Genomic DNA, 24,005 nt, shown 5'->3' with positions numbered 1-24,005 from the left:
CCAGCTATACGATCAAGGCAGTGAGAGCATTATTTAAGACAATCATCAAGACAGAGCTGGCAAAAAAAAACGAAGCAGAGAAAACCGTTGTCAGAAGGACTGAGGAGGAGGAAACAACTGTCACACACACACACACACACACACACAGTAAAAATCAGACCGTTTTTTGAATGGCATCGTTTACAACACGGTTTACAACAGTGAGAATAAATCAATAGACAATGGATCGATGGATATTTACAGTGGTGGTGCAAAAATATGCACTATGAAACTGTAGGGGGAGCTCCATAGAGAAAAAGGAGACCAGACTTGCAAAGTTCTGCTTTAATTCTCCTTTCAGTTTACAACTTTGCTGAGGAGAATATTTACTTTGAAACTGAAACAGGAAGAACTGACTTTCATAGAGAAAGGCGTGATAAGATGAACGTACAGCAACGGTGATATATTAACTGGTGCCCCTTGTTGCTTCGGGTGCTCTAGTATTTTTTTATTTTTAGTTTTGACCTTATGAGGTTGTTTTGGCTGGTCCTTGGGTATAAGTTAAGTTCAAGGTTAGGCATTTAGTTAAGGTTGGGGAAAGGGGCTAGCAATACGTTTACGAGTGTCCTCACTAAGAATAATATTTGTGTGTGGAGTCAGGAGGTTTTACAGGGAGTTTGTACATTCCGTTTTCAAATCGACTGCATTCTCTTCACCAGGAGTCAAGGTGATAGTGGAGGGTGGGTGTAACCTTAAAAATCTTCCTAGTGATCTTACACATATCCTCCCACAGACAACTTCACAGCAGCCATTTTGTGACCCTTCCTATTTCTTTACAACCAACTGCATTTTTAAAATCAAACTTCATCCCTTTTATCTGCTGGGATGTTTGCATTTAAGGTTAGTCAGATTTCAGGTTTAAATACACCCACGTCACAAAATGTTGCAAATAGTCAGACATTTGATATATACACATATATATGCATATATACATATATATATATTTGTATATATATATATATATATATATATATATATATATATATATATATATATATATATATACATATATATATATATATATATATATAGAGAGAGAGAGAGAGAGAGAGAGAGATATTAAAGCTCCTTGTACAAAAATCAATTCTTTATTTGGAGGATTTACCGGTTTCTGAGGAATGTTTAATGCTTATATTTCACAGACAGAATTAGGATCATTTAAATGAGATCCCAGTGAGTTGATTGACTCAACTCACTGTTTTGTTTTCCTCCTTCCTTGGTGCAATTTTTTTGTTCTTTTTACAAGAAATAATAATTAAAAAAAACCTGACACATTTGAGGAGACTGGAACCAACTGTATTGGTTATTCTTATCTCTAAAATGCATCCTGTCCTACATAAACTGACATGTGTTTTGGTTGTTGACCGCAAAGAAACAAAGTTAACATTTCATAGCAACGGAAAACCCCAGAGTGATACTCTGGATTTCGGTCTTATGTCTTAAAACTTCTTTTATTTGTCACATGTATTTGGAACGATGACAGTTGTATGAGGAAACACAAAGGTGATGAAAATGTGACGGACTTTTGAATGACTAATTGCAATTTAGAATATTCCATGGTCTGTTGCTGACAAGCTGTGAGCTGGGTGCCAAAAATAAAATGTTTACTTTGGCTGTTAATTTGAGTGAAACCAACTGAGAGTAAAACCAGAGACATGATCTGCAAGTGGACAAATACTGTAAGAAACAGTTCCTAGTTGACAAAAGCAACAACTTCAACTATATAATTGTAATTCCCAATAACTATACAGAACAGGGCCTCCTCATATTTGTTTGTTGACAATGCAAATTGTGGAATATGTTAATGAACATGTGTGAAAACAACTTAAAAAGTGTCTGGCTCCATGTGTCTGCCTCTGAAGATGAAGAACGCCTGTCACAAAGAACTACAATGACAACCACACTTGTCACCATGATTCCACAGTCTAAAGAAAGTTTTACTGACAAAACATCCCCTGTCTGATCTAAAATAATATTTAAACCGTTTCTTTAGCTGCCAATATAAAAAAAAACACATGTCATACGCTGACCAGGCAATGGTATGCGTTACCATGGAAAAAACAATGAATAATGTGTGTTAAATTGAAGGATATCATGTTCACTTGCCAAATAAACCTCCGTGTATGCACGTGCAAACTAGTGATGTTACTCCCTGAAATTACCTGCAAGGCTATACATGTGAATACCCATGTGCATCAGGCCTAATAATAACGATAATAATGATAATAATAATAATAATAATAATAATAATAATAACAGAAAGTAATACAACATTTTAAAAATTGTCCTTGGAAATCCAGACTATTGTTTTTTGGAAAATGTAATACTTAAAAAAACCCATAAAACAAACCCAATTAGCATATGTACAAGCATTTCATGCAGACAACATGAAACATCCACATATATTATCACTATAATGAGTAAGTTCCATCTGTGACAAATAATATAACATCAATGAGTATTAATGACTGTGTGTTGGTGACAGTGTTAACCTGGTTACTAGAGGATGCAGCACACTGGGATGCTAACGATAAAAACAAAAGTGGAGTTATGTTTGTGTATGAAAGGACAGACAATTCATTTGAGTCTTTGCGGCTTTAGAAAACAAAGGAAAACACTTTTATAGCTGTGTCCGCGTTTCTACAGTATATCCTGGCTGGTAGCAGCAGTTTTAAGACAGAAGTGTACTTTAAAATTCATTTTAAATTTATGTGTAACAAATAATTCATCACTGTATGCTGTATGTTTGAGGCATATCATTCCTTTACACATTCTTGTGAGGTTTCCAGAGCTGAGTGGATCATGATGTAACTGTCAAAGAGTCAGAAATCACATTTTCATCTATTTGTTTACAACCCAGGGGGAGTTTCTGACTGTGAAGGCAGACAGCAGTTCAGGTGTTTGAGGTGGAGGTGGCAGTGGTCGTGTCTGGACCTGTGTTTGTTTGGAGAACAAGTAGTAGTGACCTTTGGATTTCCTCTTTCTGCTGCCCAGGTGGTGACTCTCGTGTAGATTTGGACGGTGTAATCTCCTCCTGCTCTAGGTGGTCTGTAGAAAAGAACCAAAACAACAGTGTTGGTTAAGAAGATGAATTATGGTACATCTTTGCTTTTTCTGTCACAGCTGAGAGGGAATGCTACAGAAACATCCAGAAAGGAAATGCAGCTCCTTTTTTCCTGCCGTGTCTCTTTGATAGCTTCCATTGTTTGCTTGATTTGCATAGTTGGTGTCCCGCGTTCAACCATCTGTTTTGTATTTTTTATTTTGAGTACGGGAATCTTTTGACTTGCTGACATTTACCTGGATGACTCCTGTCAAGCCAATAAAGTGACAATTGTGATCAGATGCAAATGAATGTGTACATTCTTAATGTTTTCCGGCGAGACAAGTAAAGGCAACATAACAAAACCTTATGTGTATGTTGAAATAACCACAGTTTTAAGTATAGCACATAAATGAATGTTTTACCTCAGATTTATGAAATGTTCCATATAATGGTAGTGCTTCATATTATTAATCTAGACTGTATATTAATATAAAAAATTATTATCATAGTGTTTGCTCTGCATTGTAGAGCTTTTTTATTTGCAACACCGTTTCCCTCATGCTCACTTGCACATTACGCTGTCGTGTACCCTTGTCATTGTCACAAAGATAAACAGTTGACGTTGTTTTGGTCTGTGACGTGACTGGAAAATTCCCTAATGCTAACTAGCCAAATCAATTCCCTGCTAGTGTTCGTACACTTGGAAACGGTTGTATTCTATTAAAACAACGTAGTCGAGCTACAACTGCAGCCCAACTTCAGTGGAACATGGATATGAAGGGGACTCCACCACGGTAAGAGATTTCACCCATTTGGAAAGAAGTTAAATTTAACAAAACAAAACACATGAATGCTGGTGTTCCTTACTGAACTGTAGTGGCCACAGGGATGGTTTTTAAACGTGGCCCACAGTTGTAACGCAGTACGGCCACAAACATTGCAGACCACCTTCAAGTAATAGTTTTCCTTTTTCAATTTCTCACTTGGTACATTCCAGTTTTCATGCTTATGGTACATAATGGTATATTTCAATAACATTTGAACCATCATTTAAGTAACACTTAAATTACACAGTCAGTAATAAAAAAGCTGGCTGACCTCTGCACTCTGCCTCTGAATTTTATGCACAGAGCAAGACGTAGGGTTTTCCTCCCCTGACCCTTCACGTTCCGACTCCCGTTCCCGTTTTCCTGTGATGCTGCCTCCTCTGGTGTGCAGGAAGATTCCTGAGGGGGTCAGCGAGAAGAAAGACATAGAGGTGATTGGAAATGATGTTGCCGATACAGTGGGCTATAGGTATAACAATACATGGAGTAAAGTAAGGTTTGGTTTGATGCATCCTGGACCTGATAATAATGACAATTGATGTGGAGGAGTCACCCTTTTGTGGAAGTTTTCCTCTACACTGGACAAAAGGCTTGAGTTGTCTTTCTGAATGACTTTCTAAAAATACTAGGGCTGTGGAGATCTATCATTTATACACCCTCCGTCTTCCCTTCAGTATGATTGTGCAACAGTGGCTGTAGGTTTATTGTGGTCACTGTTGTTTTTGACTTCACCCAGAGATGTGTGTGTTCAGAAATAGCTGTAGAGAGCTTTATTAGACACAGCCCAATGCCAGTGAAAGAGGAAGTGTCACAATATGTTGTTACAGCAGCAGCAGCAGGTTAACTCGTCACTGAGTGCTGCTTAAGAAGGACACGACACCTGTTAAGCCACTGGTGCAGCAGCCATTGTATCAATCTGAAGCGGTCTAAATACAAGGCGACATTATGTGCAGTTGTGGTGGTGACTACGTTATTTCTTTACTACAGCTACTGTAACAGTCCTACAATATGAGATTTCTTGTTGAAGCAAGAACACATTTGTACTAGAGCAACTACTTTTCAGAGCAAAACTATCATTAAAGCAGCTCAAAAGCCATGACATTTCTAGGAAAAGCACAGGAAAAGATCGCATCAACATCAGATCTGGCCAGTTTCCTACCTGGATGTTGAGGCACAGCAAACTCATGGTAGAGTCGGCTGCTGGTTATGGTCTGGCTGATGTCTGGCACTGAGTGGTATCCTGCATCAAAGCAAATTCATCAAAGTTAAGCATCGTACAGTATGTTTGTGATATAACTATGCCTTTTCAGCATTTTAATAACAATTACTGACTTTATGAGTTAGTACATTTTCACAGCATCATGTTGTTGAAAGGTCAGGTTCTCGCCTACCATGCTGTTGCTTTTGTTGTTGTTGCTGTGGCTCCTGCTGCTGCTGGGGCAGTGGTTGCAGTCGTTGCTGCCGCTGTCCAACACTTCTAGGCCCTGTCTGTTCTTCACTGTCAAAGTTCAGTAGTATGCTCCCGCTGCCGTTGCCCTTTGTGACAGAGCTCCCCGACACTCCAGGCACTGGAAGAAGATGACACGTCAGCACCCCTTTCATGGCACAAACATTATTCACATCATTATGTGAAGAGAATTGACCTACATTGTGAGTTGTTGTTGTTGTTGTTGGTCCCTGGCTGCTGCTCTCCGGGAGAGTAGGCCATCATTCCTCCATTTCCATTGCCGTTTGTAGACGGCACTGATGCCAGCAGGCCTGCGGAACACAAAAGAATTAAGTTGTTTTAGTAAACATCAAGATATTTCAAAACAAAAGGCATGTTTCCATTTTTACCATTCAAAATGCAAGGTTTGTCTATCACCCACCGAGTCCCCTGTATCTGCTAAGCTGCTGGTAGATCTGCTTCATCCTCTCGATGTTGAGTCGGCTTGCCTCGGCATGATGCACCATGGGTCTCGGGTAATGGACGCCGATTATACACTTGGCTGCCGCCTGCACGGACTCTGGAGCGTTCCACGGGTCATAGATGAACTTTGCAGGGAAACCTCGGAGGATAGGTAAGTAACGTCTGGAAGCACAGGGAGAAATTAGATACGCCAGCTTGTGTCAACAGGATATATAAGGTTACACCTTGATATGGAGTAAATCAGGGGCAGGACTGATGCAGGGATTGAAAGAATCATTCTTTAAAATGTTATCATAGCTTAAAGTTATATTTACTGTGACACATTTAAAATTCAGTACCTTCAGTATCTTATTTGTAATAATTGTGCATACATTGAACAAAACTTTTTAGATTTGTTCTCACTGAGAAAATTATAATGATATAATTATGTTATGATAAGTGTCACTTTAACTTTTACAGCACACTTATGTAGTGTAAAGGATAACAGCATGCTGGTCTTCAAAATGAAAGCTACAAACAACCACAACACTGCACAGTATGACTACGGTAGATGAGAGTATGCGTAACAATGTTCTGCAAATCTGACACTACTGTATGAACTTTTGGTGATTGTGGCACTGAAGTCAGTTACTGTCACAGTGCACAGTGAGGACTACAGTTCAGAAAAACAAGGGGTTGTGGTCCCAAACCACTATTACTGTAAGTTGGTATGATAGCAGCCACATCACTGACAAAAAGTGTGACCATCCAGAAAATGAAGCCAATAAAAACACTGCCTACAACATAGCAAAGAGATCACAATCCCATTCCAACCTGCTGAAGTTTTGTTAGATTTGTGTTTCCTTGGACTGTCGTGGATTTGCTCCATGTGACAAAAAAAAAGAAACCTACCTACTGCACTTGGTCCAACCTTACCAAATCCGAGGAGGGGAGACAGACAGGACAGAGGAGGGGGGCGAGTGGAACTGTGGAACTGTGGGAAGCGGCACAGTGCAGCACTGATAGAGTGGTGTGGGCAGGGGTGGTGCGGCCCTGTGGACCCGCCCCCACGCCCCCACACACACACACCCACAGGATGGACAGCGCTCCGGTTGCTTACGGAGATCGCCCCATCGCTAGAGTGATCACTGCAGATTGGATTGATGATGCTAGGAGACGTCTACTGTAACACGCGGTTAGAAAGCAGAGTGTATTGATCCCACCCGCAGCCCTCCCCCCGCCCCGCCACCCAATCCTGACCAGAGCTGGTGTATAGTGGTGAAGTTCTGCCATATATACATACACACATATATATGTATATATATATGTAATTATACATATACATATATATATATATTATAGAATATATATATTCTATAATAAATAGTCACTGGTCACTAGAAAAATTCCCATTCAATAATATTTACATTAAATCCTCCTTACGTTAAAACTCACAAAAAAAAAGCAAAAGCTGTATAGTACTGAAAGCTCTTAGTCGATGACAGAAGTCTTCCATTATACCTCACAGCTCCCCCAACCTCCCTCCAAACTCCCCCCCCCATCTCCCTTCCCCATGATCAGACAGTGGTGGACTGAGAAAAGAGCTCATGCCTTTTCCCCCTGTCCCTCAGACTGTGGTGGTTGTCTTTTAAGTGGTCAGCAGGCCCAAAGCCTCCCTGCTGACTGTCCCCTCCCACAGCCACAGCACCACGCTCTAGGCTGGCCCACTAGGGGGCTCCCTCATTTCACCAAAAGGGACCACAACCCTTTTGCCAGGAAGACCCGCAACCTGCCAGTAACAAGTGATCATAAAAGGACAGCGGGTGGCAATTACAGGAAGAGTGCGAGTGTACGGTTTGTGATGCAGTGTGTGTTTTCGACAGGATGTTTGTTAAGGTGGTTAATAAGTTGGTGTTTTAGAATACAATGGAGAATTACTTCTCAGGTTAATGCAGTATTTCTCGTAATCCTCATTATGCAGTTTTTTTTCCCCAACTAGATTTAACAAAAATGGTAAATAATAGTAAATAATCTGAACGGAATTCGGAGATAAACTGAGATAAGATGAAAGGTGAATGTCTCTTGTGCATGTAGTATAACAGTGTGTTCTTCTCTGTGAGTGGGTATGTTGATGTGTCTTTTTCAGTGCTACTGTATATTAGCCAGCCACTGCTCCAAATCCACCTGAACCGACAGGGCTACATTCACATAAGCAGAGCACCACTGAACATTTCACAAGGGGTTGGATGAGGGGCTTTGCCCAGCGCCTAGACAGTGTACCAGCTCGCATGGCACGGCACGGGTAACGAGTACCCATGCCAACTGTGCATCACTGCGATGGCAGAGCTACAGCTGGTCCAATGCCTCTCCTCACTACCCTCCGGGAAATGATTCATAATCCTCTACCTAACGAATGCAGACAAGGCATTGGCATTTCCCTACCAAGCGGTCAGAATCACTTTTGACGGAATGAGACGCTACCGAGTTAAAATCCTGCCCAGAGGGTGCTGCTGGGGCGTGAGCAAAGTCCCGTCCCTCAGGGTTGCACAGGCAAGTAAAAACAAACGGCTACCAAAGTCTCAACTCAATCCCCAACTTCCATCCAAGGCAGCCCAGGCTGGAAGCCCGGCTACACCTGGGTGGAGGGGCTTGAGAACGGCCAATCATCTTAAAAGCAATCAGTTACAATCTCCAAAGGGAAGAGGGATAGCTGAACTTTTCCCCCAATCCCCCCCCAAAAAACAGATGAGCCAATACACAAACACAGAGCCACATCGAGAGAAAGAGGAATTAATCTACACCTTGGCAGTAAAAATCATCTGGCAACAATTATATTAACTAGAGATACGCACACGCGTACACAATCACCAAACAGATAATCACAAACAATTAAAAAGACACGCAATGAAGTACACCGTGGACACTAAAATTATAACAAATAACATGCCTGATATTAAAACTCAAGTGCTGAAATTTTAACAGAAAAAAATACAAAGCAATGGGCGAAAATAAAATGGGGAGAGGAGGGAAGGATGTTCTTTGTCATTCATTCACTTACCCAAAGTTCGGGAGGTCTCCCTTGATCCCTCTATCTCTCTTTTTATCCCTGTCTTTGTTTACCTGTCATTGTGTGCAAACTGAATGTGTCTGTGTTGTGAGTATTATCTTTAACTCTATTAACCCTGAGAACCAGGACAAGGTTCCTTTTTTTTGAGCCAAAAACAATTCCTACTGAAACAGTGACAAGAAGATGGGAAAATTATTAACAAATACTAATTGTAATAACCTATAACCTCTTTTACTATGTGTATCCTCTATAAATCTTAATTTTGAAATATCCTTCCACAAACTCAACCTGCTTTCATTTTGCATGTGCATATGTTTATAGCCTTTCTGATGTCTCTCAGTGCTCCTATGTTTTCCTTTTTGTGTGCAGTCCAGAGAGAAAGAGGGAGGAAGAGTGCCATTCATGTGGCTGGGTCAGCTGTTGGCACCAAGGGGCGATGCCAGGAAAGGTACCCACCTGATGAAGTCCCCGTTGGGGTCGGTGCGCCTGCCAAAGCCCACGGGGCAGTAGCAGTGGAAAAACTGCTGGAAAAATGAACTGCAGGACAGCCACATCCAGCTGCCTGCGTTCACGCTCCAGTCTGCATCGAGAAGCAACTCCTCAAAGACCTGCAGAGACAGATATCTGTTTAAACCTGACGCAAAGGTGCTTTGCAGGAGCTTTCAGAAATCTAAGATGTACTGTTCCATAGCTATCTACATAAGTTTATTATAAACTGGATACACTTTGTAAGACAGTAATATGATTGCAGTAATCCAGTCTTGACAAAAATAATCCAAAACCTTGAGAAACGACTCTCGCTCTATTCATATATATCAGTATGTATGATACATATGAAAATCAATGTTGCAATTCACCTTCATTCCTTCCTCCCAGCTGATCCAAAGGTCGCCCCTGGTGAGAAAGCAGGCCACCGCATGTCTGGCCAGGTGATGGATCCAGCCCTCCTGCCTCAGCTGAGTCATGATGGCATCAATCCAGGGAAAGCCAGTCTTGGCCTCAGCCCATTTGGCAAGTGCCTCTGGATTTTTGTCCCAGGGAATGCGGACACAGATGGGATTGCCCTCCATCTTGTCAAAGCGTGGGTTGTTGGTCGCTGCGGTGTAGAAGAACTCACGCCACAGTAACTGTCCATACAGAGAGAGTGGGGGGGAACTGTTCTTTTTTACCTAGAAAGAAGTAAAAGAGGATGCAAAGACTTTAATAATTAGGCCATCAAAGACATTGATGCAAAGACGTTTAAAATGTGAAATATCCTACAGTACAGTTCTCTTCAGTTGTGCACAGCAGACTATGAGACATGCAGACTCATCAACAGACATTACCGTTTTAAATACAATACATTTGAAATCAATTTATATCACAATATGCAATTCTACTTTTAAAAGGCTCACAAATACGATAAAACTCTGACTGTTGATAAAAAGAGGTTGTAAAATTACCTTGCGGTAGAGGTCAGTGAGTTTGAAGTAGAAAAGGCGACAGGAGAGGCAGCCGAAGCGAAGATAGGGGCTGAGGCCTGTTGGGCTGGCCAGCAACGAGTTGGCGTTCATCCTGGGGCGCTCAAAGTTAGCCACCCATGCCTGGAAAAAGAGAATAATATTATATCAAACTACATTTTCAGAGTTCAGCTATGTGAATATCCAAATACAGAAGCAGTACTAACTTTTCTCTCAAGGTGGCGCTCAATCCTCGTCAGAGCCTCAGTTTCTCCTCCTGGCCACACTGCAGAGGGCAGGCCCTCAATGTCAAAACCTGAAAATATTTTACATTACATTACATTTTAACAGACACTTTTATCCATAGCGACTTACAATGGAATTGAGTACAATCAGCCAGGGGTGGAGTTGAACTTGCGACCATTGCGATCATGATATCTTTCGCACACAGGGTACTGGTCTTAACCACTGAGCCCCTCCACCCCAAATATTTGTATGAATCAACAACAGTGTTGCACTCATGAGTGGAATAAAAACCATATACATATACTGCATATGCCGTGTTAAGAACATTTACATTACATGTCATTTAGCAGACGCTTTTATCCAAAGCGACTTACAATGGAATTGAGTACAATCGGCGAGGGGTGGAATCGAACTTGCGACCATTGCGACCATGATGTTTTTCGCACATAGGGTACCGGTCTTAACCTCTGAGCCACTCCACCCCCAGCGTTTTAGACATTTAAAGACATATTTGATGTCTCCATCTGCACACCCGCTTGTTTACATTTATACTCTCAAACACTATGCAAGCCCTTTATTAGAGGAACAGTGAGAAGACATGATAACACTCTCCCATACACCGTTAAAAATAAACCATATTCTCTTGTGTATATAAGAGATGTGTGATACAAAACAAAACTAAAAAGATAAATGTGACACATAGCATATTCTGTATAACTGTCACAGTTGAATGAACTTGAATTGATTGAAAAACCTTCCAGCATAAAGTTATATTTATGTAGTGATTCAAAATGACCCTGGTTGATTTATACAAAAACACAAATCTATCTTAAATATCCTGTCAGGCAGGCATGTTTCTTAATTCACCCGTTTTAGAGGGTTCACTGGGGACAGAGGGTACAGGTGTGAGCAGCAGATCTAGGCAGCGCTGTCAGGTTGTGAATGGACAGTGGCCTTCTGTGAACGGAAACCAGACAACTGCACTGACAGAGTGTAAGAGGGTTATAGGATGTTACCTGGCTATTTTAGATGACAAGCATGTTGTGAGGAATAAACCTTTAAGGAGCAAAGTCAGTCACCTGCATTGACAGTACTAGGGAATTAAGACTTTAAAAATCTTCTCTATTAGTGAAACAGTTGCAGAGGTGTTAGCAACAGATGGCTACAGGGATGCCGAGTGTATGAATGGACTGTCACCATCTGTGAATGGAAAGCAAAAATCTGGACAGAAACAGTGAGTGTGCCACCTATTTAATCCAATAGTGAGGGCTTAGAGGAGCTGTACCTTCAAATAGAGAAACTAGATTGAAAGTCTAAAGAGGGATGCTGAGAATACAGTGTTAATTATAGAAGGGATTTCCATTACATACAAATCTCAAACCTTTTTTTTTTTTTTTAGGTAGGATTTTAATTATGACCTAATTATTATGTTGTTATTTTTCTGTCTCCATTTGACCTCCATGAACAGAAACAATGTTTTTTTATTTGAAAATGGGCTCTGGGACCTTACTGAGGGAGTGTTTATGTGTATACAGTGGCAGCGCAGGGGCAAAAAACATTTTTTAGCAGTAGAATTCCCTTCTGAAACATTTTGAGGGTGCTTCTTTGTGTTTCTTCTTTTTTACGAAAGCATATTACAGCCACTCCAAGGAAAATAAAAATAGATCAGCATCACTGTGTACTGCAATAAAATTTCCTTATGTAGAGCACCATTTATATTAAAATCCTTCTTGGTGTCTGCATCTTATTGCTGTATCATCCTGCCCTACACAGAATGATGGATGATTCATTTTGGGGTCATTTTTAATCTCATACTTGACTATATGCATGCATATGCAGTTCTTGCATTTGACCACTTGGTGGTGTCTTAGTCCAGGAGTGTATATAGGCTCCAGGTAATGAGCAGCAGGTGAGTGTGATGTGGGTAGCACACAGTATTTTTGACCATGTCAGAGGCAGTGTGATTAAATTGGTCACCCTACTCAAATATGAAAAACGTATTTTAACATGAAGAAAACCCACTTAAACTTTCCTTTAGAAACATGCAAAGAAAGTCTAGTACACTTATCAAAGTTCAGAAGTGCCTCTTTGTTTTCTCACCTAGCTCCTCCAGTGATGGGACGCCATACTTGTCTCCATGGTCATCTGAGACAGGGGTAACACAGCGACCCATTGTGGCGTCTGACAGCGTCTCCGCAGGCATTTCAGGAGGATCCAGTCGACTGATCAGAGTCTGGAAACGCTTATAGGTGAGAGGAGGCTGCCCACCATTCAGCTCTATGATCCTAGAGAGTGGCAGAAAAGAGGATTAGTCACATTTTAATCTGAAGTCAAAATCACTATCTGCAAGTAGGTTAATAATTTTAAAACTCCACTCTGAGAAGATTCTAAGAAGTGTCAACTTTTTCCACACAAGTAGTGAAGCTGAATATACATTTAGCCCCAGCAGCCTTCATTATAAATAAAAACAACTTAAACTGTGTTTCCACATCCACCCATTCATCCCCTCTCCATTACACAGCTACAGGTGGATGATTGTGTGCATATATGGACAAAGAAATCACCATCATGTTGGTTTTAAGTATAGACTGGATAAGACAAGCACGGACAAGCTTGTTTGCATATTCAGTTTGGTAGAAGAAATTACATCAAGAGGCAAAAAGCACAGTTTTAGCTTTTCACTTTTGGACAGTTTCATCTGGACTGGTGAGTACTGTATGCAGCTACACTAATGTTGCTCCACATCAATCTAAGCCCATGCACTGCATCTTTACGAGTATATAAGTGTGTCTGTTTGTCTTATCCTCACTTGTCCAGGTCGTAGAGGGTGTGTGATATCTTGACCATGACCTCCACTCCTGCCTCCATGGCCAGCTTCTTGATGGCTGCATCTCTCTCCTTCCCAAAAGGCTCTGAGTCGTACTCAAAGGTCAGCCGAGAGATCTTCCACTCCTGAGACAGACACAGAGAAAGGAATTATTTTTCGGAGCTGCACATTCAACCAAGGACAATGCGACTGTTTTGTACAATTTGAAGAAAAACTCACTTTACAGTGACACAAAACAGTGACAGCAAGTGCTTTTTGCTTTATTGATACTGTATAAATGAGATCCTCAGAAATGTTGTCTATTTTTAGTAGATGTTGACCTTAAAGAGACGTGGGAACACATTGGCTGGTTGGCCCCTGATGACAAAAAGACGAGAGTTGAGTTTCCGAAGGCTGGAGTCCAGATCCTCCAAACACTGGAGGAGAAACCTAAAGAAGTTAAAGAAAGAAGACAAAAACAAATCATGATCAATATTTAATGACTACAAAGTCACAAAACAAGCAAGCTTTGGGTATCTTTGGGGATCACAATAAAGTCTAATCTATGCATATGCTTTAGATGCGAGTGGAACATCCACAGTTAAAAAGCTAATATAGAACGTAAAATAAATACAGTAAGACTTCACAGGGTCAAAGTTACAGGACGTCATAGTGTTGAGCACCTACAGCCGTGACTGAGGTTTCATTTATTGTGTCTGTCCCGCAGTCCTGATCATTAGCAGAATCAGGCTTGAGTCACAGACTAGGCAGACAGCTGACAAGCTGAACTGACACCCAGGCAGCCAGACAATATTTCCTCTCAGTTGTGTTCCCTTCTGTCTGACCCCACTGGCCTGATCGGTGAGGCAGGGGAGGGCTTACTCACAGGCAAAGCCTCATTTGCTCTCAATCCGCACACAGACGGGCAGAGCTGAGCGTCAAATGTTGCGCACTCTTAAGGCACGTGCCTACTGATGCATGAGACAGACAGAGGCAAAATGTATGAAGCATGTGTAGGAGCTTCCATACCTCAGACCTCCTTTAATTTGGGGTTTTAGAATAAACTTCAATAATGAAGTAAAAAGCTATGAACCACACAAATAAACAGAGGGTTAAAATGTAGCAGTGTATGATGTGTGTAATAGTTTATTTCAAAAGAACCACATGGTTTAGATTTAAGTGACAAGGGAAAATTGGATTGAACACTTATTTTTTCGAGGTCTGAATGATGGGTGAGCGTTAGGGTTTATTGTGAGTCATAGTGTGCAAAGACAGGCCATTATGCTAATAAAACACAAAGAGTTTTTCAGTTACACACAGTGCAGAGGTGCACTCAATGCCTCAAGGCAATAAACTTAACTGGCACATACACATGTTTGAATAGTTGCCATAAGAACAACACAAATGTCTCAACTATAGCTGCAGTAAAGTATTGAATATTGTGACTACTAAATTTATCACCAACTATTTTTATTACAGATTAATTACTTAGAGTATTTCATCAAATTAATAGCTTTACTAATTTTAGCTAGTAATGTGAATATTACATTACATTACATTACATTTAGCAGATGCTAAAGCAAAGCGGCTTACAATGGAATTGAGTGCAATCAGCCAGGGGTGGAGTAGAACTTGCGACCATGATGTCTTTCGCACACAGGGTACCGGTCTTAACCACTGAGCCACTCCACCCCCAATACTTTCTGGTTTCTTTGCTCCTTAGTGACAGTAAATTCACATTTTTGTTTGTGGACAAAACAAAAGCTTTGACGTCATTCTCACTGAGATTCAGGACACACCAATTGACATTTTATATTTTTTGCATTTTCTGGACTAAACAACTTAACTGCAAAATAATAGATTAATCAATATTAACGATTAATAAATCCAAAATGTCACTTTCATCCCTCTGAACCCAAGATGCTTCTTTAACATTATGACTTGACCTCTGACAGCACAATGACCTTTACCTAGAACTTTCTTGTTGTGCAGAATTAATAATGTAGCAACAAGGAGAAAACATTTGTTTTCCATGTGGCTGCAGGCCTAATCGATGCTGGAAAAAAAAAGAACTAAACTGACTTCAAATGTTAGGGGTGGCACAATACAACTTTTTTTGTGTGCCACGTGACACCAATATCACAACCATGAATTTCTACAGAAACTGATATCAATCCAATCCTCTCTTTGACATTTGTACAAATACATTTATGAATTAACCTTTCCGTGATATCTGATCCAGTGATTACGGGCAGAATTGTATCAAATGTTTTACATATTCCAGAAATACAACATCATAATATGGTAGAAAATACATCCTTACAGAGTCACTGAATTATGATGGGAATATTTGTTTTTACATAATTGTTTTGTATAAATGTCACACATACTAAATCAATCTTTAAAAAACAAAAAAAACAAACACAATGTCTTCACTTCTACCTGCAGCCATGCAAGCATTTGTTATGTGAAAAGGAAATGAAGCTTGTTTCTTGATATCGGCCAACACCATGGAAACAGTTTTCGCTAAAAGCAAACTGGGCATTAAGTGCATTTCTTTACCTTAAGTCCCACTGTTAACAACAGTTGGTCCAGACATGTAACTTATCTCCACTGACCTCGTTCAAACTCAGTGAACTAAAAGCACTACACAAGTTAAGTTACACATTAAGTTGCATGTGTGTGTGCATGCCTATTAGGAATGAGTAAATGTGTGTGCATTTGTGTGTTCATCCATTGGGAAGGCTGGTTGTAGCTCTCTGTGTGTGTTACTAGGTTAACCACTTCCTTCTGCCTCTGTGTGTGTGTACATGTGTACATGTACCTTGTCATTTATCACTGCTTACATAAATGCCCTGGCCTACATCTGTCTCAGCAGACACACTCAGGTTTGACCACACAACAACACAATTTCTTAGCCCAGTAACCTCATTGCTGGCGGTGTGTGCACACAAGCACACACACCCAAAACACATTTAAAAAGATTTTTCTTTGCTCCAAACAGTATCACAAAGAAATCATTACTACTCATGGATACTTTCAATTTCCCTTTGTGGATGAAACTATGTCTGTTTGAATTATATTAGTAGGGTTATCCAACTAGGGTTGTCAATTATATTTGAAATGCGATATTATTTCAAACATGGGATGTAAAGTTCATGTTCAAACTATGATTAACTGTTTATTAAATTCATGCTGCAATATCATAGACTATTTAAAGTCGTACCTGATTGAATCCAGCAGAAGGCACTCATGAGGTTTCCACCCACATAATACATACTGTATGTGACCGTGACTGTGAATATATCCATGACTGTGTATAAGAGGGACCTGTGAGATTTGAGATTTTAGAAATTTCTTTGCTAAATGTTGGAGATTAATGCACGTTTTCAGGATTTTTAAGTCTTTTTAACTGATCTACAGTTCAGCATTGTTCTTAGATTTGCTGAGGCAGATTCTGACAGTTTAACCCACTGAATATACTACTATTCAGCAGGCTACTTTTACCCAGGACCCGAGAGGTTCAGTTTGTTTTGTGAATGACACAACACCAGAGCCGCGCTCGATCCCGTTCAGGTTGGTAGGCTTGTTTTTCTGGCAAATATTATTTGGTAAGTAGGTCATTTACTTTGACTATCGGTTCTATGTTTCACAAAAAAACCTCTGTGGATATCATACACGTGGTATTACAAATCAAACAAGAGTAAGGTGTCAAACGTGTTACTTACCATAACAAAATCAAGATTGTGTTACTGTAAAAAGTATAACAAAATTCACTTTTGTTATTCAAGGCACATTGATACAATGAGTTTACAGGAGCTGCATTCCTTTGCAGTTATTATTATTGACCGATGAACTGTGCAGATTACTCATCACAAGAACAGAAGCTTAAAATTACGTGGATTCAACACAATCCTGTAAACTGAGATTTGCTCAGAGAGCATGTGATACAGGAGTTGATAACCTCGGTTACTATCTTCTGATTAAGTGTTACGTCTGATCTCGCATATTTTAGCAGATAATAAATTATGCTTTGTTTTTGTTTCAAACGGATGTGCCCACTGGCTTTTATTCACCTCCAGTGTTTTCCGCCATCATCTGTTGGGTAACAGGCCATGCCTCCTCTCAAGTAGGTCAGAATCACATAACCGCTCAGAAGTTTCATGCTCTGGCACACTAACCTACATCTCTCATTCAGACTATTCTCACATTTTTCACTACAAGAAAAAGAAAAAACAATTCTAGATTCTCATTTTAAGAATGCATTGACTGCTATTCAGTTTTCACCCTAAATGTTGGTCAGAAGACAGCGGATTTCAAGCCCTGAATTTGTATCAAGAGTTAACAAGTCGCTGCTATCAGATGGAGAAAATGAAGGGAAATGGAAATAAAGCGCTGGGGATTTTACAGTAAATAAAAGTTGCAGATGAAATGAGCTGAGGCTGTGTTTTTATTTAAATGATCATCGTTACCACATTTAATAGGATAAGGAACTCTGGACAAGACAACACGGAAGCAGTGATGAAAAAAACAAACAAAGAAACTGGTTCACTTGCTTTTGTAAGATGATGTTAGTTGGGTCATCAAATAAGATTAGATCTTGTTTTCCATTCATGGAAACCAAACCTACATTTGAGGCATTCTCTTTTAAATTAAGAGCATATGGTTATCCAGCACATCCTTAGCATATTTTTAAGCCATGTCTGACCTTTAACATGAGATGCTTCAAAACATGGAGGAAATGGGTCAAAAAAGAATAACAACAAAGCTGCATAGTCTTAAGAATACAATATACCACATATGTATTACTTATACACATGTAACATATGACACACCTGTGTTTTTACCCCAGCAAGGTTTTAATCTTTGGATTTCTGGAAACTCGTACATTGTCCTGGAACAACTAACCTAGACCTCACCAGTTATCCTGTTGATTATCTAATCTATTATAATCTTTGGTGTTGCTGACTTGCTCTGTTGTTGGAAACTAGACCATTATAGCATAGTGTAGTATAGTATAGTATAGAAATAACACCTGACGTTATTTACAACAACTGTGGAACTCCTATAATCTGGGTCAGTAAAGATATACGTCATTGGTAAAGTGGGTTCTAAAGTATGTCCCATTTGCACAGGAAGAACTGAATTCTAGTGAATGAAGCTACACAGAAAGAGGCAGACCCCTAGTCAGATTGTTGTGTGATGAATGACAAGGTAGCCAAATGATGCATTCACACACAGAGGCAGAAGGAAAGTAGTTAACCGAGTAACACACACACAGAGAGCAACAACCAGCCTTCCCAATTGTGGATGAACACACACTTACTCATTCCTTGGTGACCATTCCTTGGTCCCCCTTTTATATGACTGAAAACAATTAGACTTTATAAAACAGTAATATTATATACAAATATTATTTTTAAAGCAAAGTAACATTACATTCCTGTGTGATTTGTTGTTTTGTCCTTTATTGCCATCTTAAGAGGAGTAATGTAACTTAGTGCTTTTGATATCATGAAATAAGTAATATTACTTTCTAAAAGAGTAATATTTAATAATAACTTTGCATTGTGCTTCATGAGAAACGTGGCTAATGCTTTAATCCATGCACAAAAAGACCTATGAGACTTTTTAAGCCCCAGATTTAGGTAAAAATACCAGTGGTAATTGGATGATGATCTGCTTTAGACAGACCTGCAGGTGTCGGTACAGCTGGAGAGGTGTTAATGTCCCTGGTGGTTATTAGTGCTATCGACATCCGTTAAGGGCTACCTCAACGGCTCAGTGTATTTACATACTGTATGAAATAAGCCCTCACAGTTTTCTCACAGTGTGTTAAACAAATAAAAAAAAAAAAAAAAAACTATTACATGTAGTGTTTGTGTTTGTGAAAAGATCAGTGAAATCACTTTTTGCGTGCAACATGTTGTAGGCATAGGATGGCTTTGAATTAACTGATCTATATTTTACATTTAGTGGATCCAGGAAGTCATTTCAAGGGAAATACAGTCCTAATCCTCAATCCTGTAGTTTGAAGAGAGTTTTAATGGTAATCAAAAGATTAGGTTTGGGAATCTGAGACCAGCGAATGAGATGTGCATCACTCATGTGCCTTTCCTGCCTATATGCCACCACCAACACCCCTTCACATTTTTAGTATCACAATCAGCTGGATATCACAGGATCACTGACTTCATAACTGACCCTCCATAGGTGGGGACTACTAATAGCACAAAAGAAAAAAAGAAAGAAAGAAAAAAAATGGACCAATGAGCAATGAACATTCAAGTGATACAGAGTCTCATCCCCTGTGGAGCAGGCATGATGGTTGTATAAATTCAACCTTCACGTGATCTCACATCCATTTACACAACATGGGACAGAGATTATTTAAAATAATACACACACTCCCCCGTCCACACTACCAATTTGTCCTGGAAGCTTGTACACCTTTTCTAAGAGCCAACCCATGAAGAGACCCCCAACTGAGAAAGTGCAACCAGGTCAGAGATGTTGAGTTTTATTAGAGATATTGATCTCAATGAGACTGACTGGCCGACTAAAGAAGGATTAAAAAAAAAAAAAAAAAAAAAAATATATATATATATATATATATATATATATACATATATATACATATATATATATATATATATATATATATATATATATATATATATATATATATATATATATATATATATATATATATAAATATATGTACATACATATATATATTCCCTTCAAATCACACCACAAAACAGAAGCATTTGGGGGTTTGCCACAAAATAAAGAAAAGTCAATATCCACCAATCCAACCATTTAAAACTCTACAAGGTTTAGATATTACCAGCACAACTTCAAACTAAGAGAAATGCTGACATCATGTTGTGTGTCAAAGCATTGCAGCTCTGCTACTTCTCACAGCAAGTCTGCAGTTAGAGTCAAGGTTTCCAGTAGAGATTAAAAATGAAAAAACCTTATAGGAGTCATGACCATCATAACTCCCCCCTCCAAAACAAAAAAAAATAAAAAAAATTGAACTTAGTTCAGATCAAATTATTTGTGAAAAAAAACTGAACAAAACAATAACAACATAATTCTGTGTCCCATAAATTAGATATTCTTTTCCATTTATATCCTGTTAATCATCTTATCTTACTAGACTGTGTTGGTCTCAGTCGTATGATTTGGTTTAGTCTAAATATTACAACAAAAAGGTCCAGTGTGTAAGAATAACTGACACCTAAATGAGAGACTGCACATTCCATCGATCAGCTGAAGAGGTTCTCGTAGATCTAGGTAGATCTCATTTTTTAGTAATACCTTAATTAATATTCATGCAAGTTTGCAAGTGTTGTACTTGCAGTACTGTTAGGGCTGCTGTAATAACATGGCAAACAAGTGTGACCCTTGCCTGAAGCACATACAGTATGCTACAAAACACTTATACAATAATAATACACTTACATATGGGCAGTATATTCAATTTTGCGAATAAAGCCTCCTAAATGTTACGCATTGGACCTTTAAGAAACAGTAAAATATTCAAATGAAAGCAACAGAGACCAAAAAAGAAAAGAAAAAAAATATCTTCTTACCTCCACCTGTTAACCCCGACATTGGAGGAGCCTGCAAACCATGGGTCCAAGAAGTAAACGCAGCGCACTGTGTCTGCCCCGTGCACTGCCTCCTGTAGAGCAGGGTTGTCATGGAGACGGAGGCCTTTCCGGAACCAGTGGATGGAATTTCGGGCCATATTTTGCTGAAAAGAGAAAAGTGAATTTAAGCAAGTGAATAAGATGGACCTATGAGGAGATGGAAGTGACAATATGCTTCTTTTTACTGAACTGAATTAATATGTCTGTACACACAGAACAATGCTGTCATTTACAAAACCTGAATGTCTCCCAACAGGAGTGGTAACTGAATCATCCAAAGGTGTTTCATTTACCAATAGCGTGGGATGTGTGAAGAATAGAAACATCTCAATAGGAACCACAGGCCTACTGAATGGCCAGATATTTAGACCTATAGCTTATAATACCCAGCTATTTTTGATCAAATAGACCAACAGTTGCATATCACTTACTTTATGTCTGTTCCACTTTTTCCTGTCTTTCTACTGTGTCCTATTAACACTACATTGCATACAATTCTTCAAACTAAGAATCAGTGACAAAGCTTTGTTTTCATACACAAAACACATTCAGTCGTCTGTGTATGGGGGAAAGACAGTGAAAATAATATTTTACTGCAGTTTAAACATCTATATCTATCACATACGTCGCAAATGTTCTGTACCAGTATAGAAGTATAAGCACTAGCTTTCCTGTTGCGTGAATCCAACTGCATAGTTTTTACTGTGGGGTTTTACCCTTACAAAACCACCATGCACTTTCTTGTCAGTTTGAGGATAATGTGGTGTATTGTGGATCTCAGCAGCTGGTTAGTTAACTGAACAGCAGAGGGCAGTGGAAGAACCACACAATGTATGAATGAATGAATGAATGAATGAATGAATGAATGAATGAAAGAAACAGCTTTAAAAATGACTAGTTTGTTGAAATTCAACAGATCAGCTGAGGTTCCTGACAGGTGAACTAAAAGTGTTTTTTTGACATTTGCTCCAGCATTTTTCTGCTCTCCACTGGGAATCCACTGCCAATTGTATGTAAAATTAATCCAAATGATTAAAAGTTTTTAATAGCATCTACAATGCAACTAGTTTGCACCTTCAAAAGCTTTTCTTAGGACCAAACAACTTGCGACAACAAACAATCAAAGATGATGTGCGATGCTCATGCAATAATTATTGCGATAAAATGTCAGCTGAGTTTTGCTTATTTGAGTTCTGTTCATCTCCAATTTGCACAGACTCACAAATGAAGCAGCTTGCATAAATGAGGGAGTATTTTAGTTCAGTAGGGTATTTCACCGTGTCGCAATTAAAATAATTTACATAACTCATGGGTCAGGTAGAGAGGGCTCCTAAGCGTAATTTTACTTGCAGCCCCCCCAAGAGATCAGGACCAGCTCTGAGTAGCTGGTCCACCACCTGTTTCCCATGGCCCCAATAAGATGCCTAATCCTGACTCAACATCTTTGGCAGAGGTGTGCTCATCTGAGCCACAGCCAAGTCCAAAATACCTATATTGACATCTTTCTACTTCTTCAGCCATTATAAAACGTTCAAGCAAGCTATGTTTGACTGCAGCACCAATTTTTTTTTAGGTCCATACAGATGAATGAAATAACTCACAGTGCACATGCAATAAGCCTCCACACTCATAGTATTTGCCGTCACTGAATATTAGATGTGGTTCGAAGAAGGAGCAGGGGTTGATGATGAATAGGTGAAGACGGAGGGTTTGTATATAAACCAAGGCTTACAAGTATAACTCTGTAATTAGGACAGTGTTAAAAAGGGGATGAAACTTTTAATTAATAAGTAATCAACTACTCAATATATAATTGCCACTTGTTGACTACTTGGACTACTTTAAATCTTTCTGTTTTCTTTGCTCCTATATGTCAGAGACCAGAATATATTTGGTTTGTGAGTAAAACACGACATATGAGGACTTTGTTTCCAGATTATGAGTAAATAAACAATTTCATGAACCATCAATATTGAAAAATAATAGTTAGTTGCAACCCTGGAAGAGACAGTGTCATTGAATCACAAGCATTTATAATTATTTAATTCCCAGCCAGCTATTTTAAAAGTTGACCTTATTATAATATTATAAATATTATATTAAGCACTTCTCAGTTCTAAGTCACAGCAGACATTAATAGGAATCCTGTGTTTGTTTTAATATACATTCACTGCATATTTAATATTAGTTATTAAGTTGTAGTTTGGCACTAAGCCTTAGTGTAAGGAAAATACTATGTGTAAATAAGAGTACAGTCACAGAGATGGCTCCTCTGACTTCTCCAAATGGAAATTAGGTCACGCTGTCTATTCTGAATGGAAGCTGATAACTGCACCCACCCCATTCAAACCCTCAACCAGAAATAACACAGAATAGCGCAGCAATACAAAGCACGTGAACAAGACAAACTCTGTCGAAAATATAAACTGTCAAGTGGTTTAAATCTCTGGCAAAGAAACAACATCTCCGTGGACCAAATCGGGGTCACCACAGCAATACTTATATAAGTGGTGGCGCTGTTCATAGGAAAAAAGCCACTTTAACGTTACAACAAATGCCTAAAATGCAGCGAAAAGACACAACATACCTTGTGGTGAGACCACGGAGGGGATATCTATGTCAAACCCAAAGAAAGAAGCATTTCTTCCCTCTGATATGGCGCTCAGGATGTGTCGTGTGGCTAGTGGTTGCCTGTAGTTTGAGCCAGAGATTCTCTCGTCTCCCTGTACTTGCTTTCTGCTGCTGCACTACCGTTTCATAAGAGTTTGACTCACTGCGCATGCCTCGCCTTGATTTTACTCTCATGGTGCGTTCATGACACAGTTGTTTGTCCACAGACACACGATATTTTTTCTTTTTTAAATCGGTATAAATCGACTGATTATTCTCTTGATAAACATATTCCCACGGTCCACGCCGTGGTAGGGTTTAATATCATTAATATCACTAAAGACAACAATTACTACGTTTGATATTATTTTAAAAG

General features: G+C 39.3%; 1 protein-coding gene across 1 annotated transcript; it reads right to left on the bottom strand.

Moving 5' to 3' along the window:
• Positions 1 to 1,098: 1,098 nt before the first annotated feature.
• On the bottom strand, positions 1,099 to 23,773 carry cry3a (cryptochrome circadian regulator 3a). Its single transcript, XM_044038338.1, has 15 exons — positions 23,607 to 23,773; positions 20,960 to 21,123; positions 13,700 to 13,808; positions 13,362 to 13,504; positions 12,653 to 12,837; positions 10,534 to 10,622; positions 10,310 to 10,450; positions 9,725 to 10,036; positions 9,324 to 9,475; positions 5,781 to 5,983; positions 5,560 to 5,670; positions 5,304 to 5,480; positions 5,072 to 5,152; positions 4,184 to 4,311; positions 1,099 to 3,087 (listed from the first exon to the last, which is right to left on the bottom strand). The coding sequence occupies exons 2-15, from the start codon at positions 21,115 to 21,117 to the stop codon at positions 3,079 to 3,081; spliced, it is 1,998 nt and encodes a 665-aa protein (XP_043894273.1). The 5' UTR covers positions 21,118 to 21,123; positions 23,607 to 23,773; the 3' UTR covers positions 1,099 to 3,078.
• Positions 23,774 to 24,005: the final 232 nt, after the last annotated feature.

Source organism: Solea senegalensis, linkage group LG11 (genome assembly GCF_019176455.1).
Source record: "Solea senegalensis isolate Sse05_10M linkage group LG11, IFAPA_SoseM_1, whole genome shotgun sequence".
NCBI lineage: Eukaryota > Metazoa > Chordata > Actinopteri > Pleuronectiformes > Soleidae > Solea > Solea senegalensis.
Note: the sequence above shows the minus strand (reverse complement) of the source record. Positions and strands in the feature narration are given on the sequence as shown.